This window comes from Mya arenaria, chromosome 15 (assembly GCF_026914265.1).
Source record: "Mya arenaria isolate MELC-2E11 chromosome 15, ASM2691426v1".
Taxonomy (NCBI): Eukaryota; Metazoa; Mollusca; class Bivalvia; order Myida; family Myidae; genus Mya; species Mya arenaria.
The window spans coordinates 40622234-40628664 of NC_069136.1; the positions used below are offsets into that span (position 1 = coordinate 40622234).

General features: G+C 32.0%; 1 protein-coding gene across 1 annotated transcript; it reads right to left on the reverse strand.

Moving 5' to 3' along the window:
- Nucleotides 1-2491: 2491 nt before the first annotated feature.
- LOC128218703 (monocarboxylate transporter 14-like) lies at nucleotides 2492-6149 on the reverse strand. Its single transcript, XM_052926382.1, has 5 exons — nucleotides 6073-6149; nucleotides 5667-5810; nucleotides 5188-5334; nucleotides 3913-4938; nucleotides 2492-3698 (listed from the first exon to the last, which is right to left on the reverse strand). Exons 1-5 carry the CDS (start codon nucleotides 6116-6118, stop codon nucleotides 3550-3552), a joined length of 1512 nt encoding a protein of 503 aa, XP_052782342.1. The 5' UTR covers nucleotides 6119-6149; the 3' UTR covers nucleotides 2492-3549.
- Between the last annotated feature and the right edge of the window lie 282 nt (nucleotides 6150-6431).

A 6431-nucleotide genomic window follows, 5' to 3' on the forward strand; every position in this document is an offset into this window, starting at 1 on the left:
ATTGTGTATTTATATTTAAATATCTTGATTGTTTTATACATTTCGAGACCAGAAACATATAACACTCACTTGATATTGCAGATGATAGTGTTTAACCAATCAAAAAGCGTATTTAACAATTAGTAATGCATTTGTGAGTTTTATACCATAAAATTGTTAATGTTTATTTTACGAGATTTTAAGTTTTCAACTAGGAAGTTTATATCGCAAACGCAATTAATTCACACTCTGTTGATCTACAATCAGATGTTAATGGGATATTTTAATCTAACGACACATCTACGTACTACGTTGGGTAGGTTGTTATTAATGTTATTTGTTGTAACAAATGCAATTATATTATGAGTAATAAATATAGCTCACTCATCTTTTTTTCCATAATGCAATCATTATTGAATACAAAATTCTGCCATTATTAAAGTATTAAAGTACATTACAATATTTTAAAAGCAAATTAAAGCAAGTATAATCTACAAATCATTAGAAACTATAATGTAATTCATGTAAGAAAAGTGATTATAATTACAATACTGATGGATGAGTTTACAATTGTATCGTAAATTATTGTACTAAATATTTATCGTATTGTTTTACTATAACTTGTTAAATCAGACGGCTGAAATTCAATATTAATTTACCATCGGTGTTGTGTTTATAATACTATGTAATTTTTCATCAGATAGGGGTATGCTTTTGTAATGTTTTACGAATCCCCTAATCAATGCAAATTAATATCGGCGGCTAATCATTTAAATATTTAACATCCAAAATTGTTCGATTTTCATAAGTCTCTGTTTTTCATATCAACTATTGATCCTCGAAGAAATATGCTTATAATGGTTACCAAATGGTGATAGGAGTTACGCACCCAAACACGCGAATGGTTTATATTGTAATATAAAGAAATTGTGAAACTTGTATTGACGTTTCCCAAAATTTGAATGAAAAGAAACTATTACTAGAGGTATTCAAAACGAGCAATTTATTATCATAGCGATTCAATTCGCTGCGCATATTCAATCAATATGAGAGCTACGGTTTATGCTTTTGAGAACAACTGTGACAACTGAATTGTATCTAATTACCGCGCTTATCAGCTATCGCCGAAAAATAGCAATAAAATGTCATAAGCAATTTTATGGGCTTTTATACTTAAATAATATTTACTGTAGCGTAATTCCATTGAAAATAATCAACATAAGAAAGTAATTATTCCCGTGACAAATTATTCTTAAAACTTCTTAAGCATCTATGCTTTTTCAAATTGTGTGCAAATATGGCAAACACTTAATGTGTGCAATGATAACAATTATTTTAAATTAAAATTTAAGCGTAAGCCAAGCCCTCGGGATGATTCTTGATGATATTAGTTCTGGTGGATTTACCTCTGTGACATCATTTGTTACAATATCTTCAAAGACCGAACATTTGATATTGGCCCAATCAAAACGAAAATATAACTCGGAGGAACAAGCATGCATTCCTGACACAGTAGTTCGTTTTGAAACTAATCTTGTAGCAAATAATTCAACCGATCACAGCGACCGGCGTACATTTTGACGCGATGTTATTCAAAAACAAACATATAATGTTGTATGCTAAGCAACATCAATAAATCCTTCTTTCCATCAGATAAATTCCATTAATGTTTCTTTACAATGTACCCTGCTAACTGAAACATCATTCAAGTAACGCTAGTTTTTTCTCTCTCAATAGGCTATAAAATGTATGTATTGTAAAGAGTACCTCGTTGCAAACCGTTTTATTGTCGTCTTTTTTATCGTCTTTTTTATAGAAAGTCCGACACTGAGACATAGACAAAATATTATTGAACGGATAAATGATATTGTTACAACATTTTTGGCCAGTCGAGCTATCTGCTCCGAGTGATTCGGTGATCTCTTGAGGGACATTTTTTATTATATTACAGAGTAAATCTGCATAGTGTCAATATGTACATTTTTGTAATATTGTTTAATTTCTTATAGAGGATTATCTAATTTTCATTATATGGCACAAAACGATTCAAGGGGAATTAGGCGAGTGGAGGTTTTAAAAGGTAGGGATAAAATGAGAAAAAAGTAATGTATGAACAGTAACACAAACTTTATTTCAACCAGAAGTACCATCAATAAAAGTCAGTAAAATAGTAATAAAATGTGAATGGTTATATTGTTAGAATTACAAAAAGAAACAACATTTGAGAAACACTTGTTTGAACATTAAGTGATATTTCTAACAAAAGTTATGGTTTGAACTGAAAGAAATACATGTTGAAGGTTGTAGTGAAGAATAACAGAAGAAAGTCATTAGATGTTGACTCTTATTTTGTTACAATACAATGCATTGTATTATTTAGAATTGCTTAGTTGTTCACATAAGGTAATACAAAAATTAAAATTTGTATAGGAACCTAAGACAGTGTTTTGAATGTCTATGTACTGACAAGTAACTTCTTCTAGACAAAAGGTTCGATTGAAAAGTATATAAAAAATAAACAATCAAAGTAAACATGCATTTGACACAATAAAAAGTACTGTAACTAACATTATTTCGCATAATGTTAACTTTAAACTTGTACAAAAGTTGTCTGTAATACAGCGAGCTTCACTATTTGGCGATATGACATTCTGACTAAGTTTCATGAACATACAGTCATAAATGTGACCTCTAGAGTGCTAACAAGCTTTTCATGACTAAGTTTCATGAACATACAGTCATACATGTGACCTATAGAGTGATAACAAGCTTTTCCTATGATTTGGTCTGGTGACCTAGGTTTTGACCGCACATGACCCAGATTTAAACTTGACTTAAAGATTATTAATATATACATTCTGACTAAGTTTCATGAACATACAGTCATAAATGTGACCTCTAGGGTGCTAACAATCTTTTCCAATGATTTGACCTGGTGACCTAGTTTTTGACCGCACATGGCGCAGATTTAAACTTGACTTAAAGATTTAAATATAAACATTCTGACAAACTTTCATGAAGAAACAGTCATAAATAAGACCTCTAGAGTGTTAACAAGCTTTTCCTTCAATTTGACTTGGTGATCTAGTTTTTGACCGCACATGACCCAGATTCGAACTTGAACTAGAGATTATTAATATTAACATTTTGACTAAGTTTTCTGAAGATACAGTAATAAATGTGACCTCTATAGTGTTAACAAGCTTTTCCTTTATTTTGACCTGGTGACCTAGTTTTTAACCCCAGATGGCCCAATATCGAACTCATCCAAGATCTTATTGAGGTTAACATTCTGATTAAGTTTCATAAAAATTGTGCCCAAATTGTGACCTCTAGAGCGTTAACAGTCCAATTGTTGACGACGGACGACGACGGACACAGAGCGATCACAATAGCTCACATTGAGCACTTTGTGCTTAGGCGAGCTAAAAACAAGAGCCATAGATAAATAAACTTAAGAAATTACGAAACAACATAACAAATTCGAATGCTAAACAAAATACAAACGAAACAACATTTTAATATATAGTAATAACATCAAAAAGAAAACGGTTTAAAATTGAAAATGTATTACTCATGTATGTTAAACTTAAGGTCTTTCTTTTGTGATCTTGCATGTATATATGGAAGACTCAACATAATTAGTCCACCGACAATCACCATAGCCCCCAACACGTGGTATGACATGACATACGAGCCGGTAGCGTCGCGTAAGTATCCTGGAAGAATGGTAAAGAATGAATTGTCAGTTACATGACAACTAGAAAATAATAATTTACAAACAATATATGATAGCAAGTACAGTATGCATTTAACAACCACTGTTTTTGCACTAATAATTCATCTTCAATACAACATAATGTTATAAACTTCTTTCAAATTGTGATTTATCATAATAACATTATTTCTTTTTGAAAATACAAATATACTTGCCGACAAGGTAAAAGGAGCTGGCGACTGCACAACCCTGAAACAATGCTGTAAATCCTAGTACACTTTGTAACCTCTCAATTGACATAAAGTCCACGATTATTGCAGCGTACAGGGAAAGGTAATTCCCACTGAATATGCCAAGAACTACTATGTGAGCTATGATTGTCTCATAGCTCGTATACCAGCGAACACAATGGTTACTGATTCCAATCATAAAGGCAGAGAGTGCTATTAAAGTTGATCGTCGTATAACTCTACTGTCAGAAATAAATGCTAACACAATTCTGGAAATGAGATCGAGAGAGCTAAGAATTGTGATAAGTATTGGTACTTTCTTTGTGTCATTTAGTAATTCTTTTGCATGCGGTGCAACAAAAACTGGACTGAGCATCGTCGCGGGGCATAGAAGAATTGCAGAGACTTCAAAAGCTATAAATACCGGAATTGAAAACACGCTTATATCAAACAAATTTGCTAGAGTTTTAAAAACATTTGAACGTTTTGAGATTCTAGAAGAGCTTCTGTCGTTTATGGAGGACTCGCTCATGGTCCTATGGATCTTCAATATAGAAGCTCCTAAATCAGCATTCAAACACGGTATATCTGGGCTGCTATGTCTATCTTTGATACTTTCATGTTCACGTGAATCAAACTCGTTTGGCTGCTCTTGTATGCCCTGCTCGTTGATTGCATGTATACTTAAATCGATATCAGAAATAAGATCATTTTGGTTATGTACAATTTTTGCCAGTGGTTTTTCCTCCGGTTCACTTCTATTACTGGTCTCATAGAACTTTGTAGGACGATACAGAGCAGCACTTACAGAGCCATGTAATGACACTGCAGCTATAACTAACAGCCCCTGATATCCGTATTCATCCAGTAATGAAGTGATAACTTGTGCAAACATCAGGCCGCCGAAAGAGCTTCCTGCAGTGGTCAAGCTGTTAGCAAAGCCCCGTCGTTTGTCGAAATAAAATCCGACCATAGTCAGTGATGTTGATTGCGTCAATGCATTTCCAATCCCTAGAACGTAGTTGACAATATCAGTAAAAAATAACATATTATATTTAGTGTTGTTGCATTGTAAGTTTATATAGTACCCTAGCTTACAAAACATATGTGATGTAACATTTTATTATCTTAATTGTCTGAGCCGTTCATTGAAACCCTTACCATTGTCAACGTGTCCATTAGGTGTATATAGAGTAAAGATTAAGTAACGTAATTATTGTGAAATAAATTAACGTGAAATTACTGAATCGTAAACCTTACCAATAAATATTCCGTATGAAACCAGTAACACACGTACATCATGTGCTCTGGAAGTAATAATATATCCAATGCAGTGGACCAAAGACCCAAGAAACACCAGAGTTCGGCATGTAGCAAGCTTTATGCCGAATGTCATAACAAATAGGGCTGAAACAAATATGTTTATTTTGTTAGCCTACTAATCACAGAAGTTTTGATAGGCCTGCCCGTCACCTTGTCAGAAACAATAATTTATAATTTGAGGCAAACTATATAATAATAATAATCATAATAATAATCATAATAATAATAATCATAATAATAATTAATAATAATAATAATAATAATAATAATAATAATAATAATAATAATAATAATAATAATCATCATCATCATAATAATAATCATACTATATATTATAATAATAATAATAACAAATGTAATAATAATAATAACAATGATAATAATATTTTGAATAAGGAATTATATATTTATACAACCTGCTATGCTGTATGTCAGATATAGTACGGTTGACAACAATGACGTCGTAGCTGATGACGAATCAAAACGTTCTTGAAAGGCGACGAAGAGAATGCCTGCCGACTTATTCAGTCCCCCGGTCAATGTCATTTGCGTAATGGCTCCTTTAAGTAAAAAACCTCATACAAACTGTCAATAGTGAACGTTACGTCTTCAATAATAGTGTATTGTTAATTAGAAACAATCATCATTGCAAAATAATGAGTCAGAATGCTTTTAGCGTGAAACACAATCAAAGTCTTCACATAATGATCGTGTGTTTTATTAATCAAATAAAAGCTCTGGAATGTATATATTGCTCTGTAATTTGATAATTAAAACGTTATATGAAACTTTGTATATCATATTAAGAAGCAATCACATTACCTATAAGTACCATCCACGACCATCCCTTGTCTTTTGGTAAAGGCATGCTTACTAAGTCCCCAATTGTAACACATAGTCCATTTAACTTTATAGTTTTAAATATCACAACAAAAGTAGACAGCGAAATTAACAAATCGTTATCTGTGTGTTATCATAAAATAAATTAAATTATCGTTTGAAAGCAAGGTTTCAAGCAGGGTAGATATTAAATATCTAATAGTAGTAAAGCTCGATAGTGAAATTAATAATGAAAACCTCAAACACGCTTGCAACTGTCAATAGTACAGAGTTAAATTAAAAGATACAAGCAAAACTAAAGAGGTTCAATATTTCATCGAATTTCATCAAACTAATAGGAG

What these genes read in the sequence shown, in the direction of transcription:
- LOC128218703 (XM_052926382.1), bottom strand. Translation starts at nt 6,118, where the DNA reads ATGCCTTTACCAAAAGACAAGGGATGGTCGTGGATGGTACTTATAG. An exon ending in GTCGTGGATGGTACTTATAG is followed by an intron (nt 5,811 to 6,072) that starts GTAATGTGATTG and finishes TTTTACTTAAAG; the next exon opens with GAGCCATTACGCAAATGACA. An exon ending in TCTGACATACAGCATAGCAG is followed by an intron (nt 5,335 to 5,666) that starts GTTGTATAAATA and finishes TATTTGTTTCAG; the next exon opens with CCCTATTTGTTATGACATTC.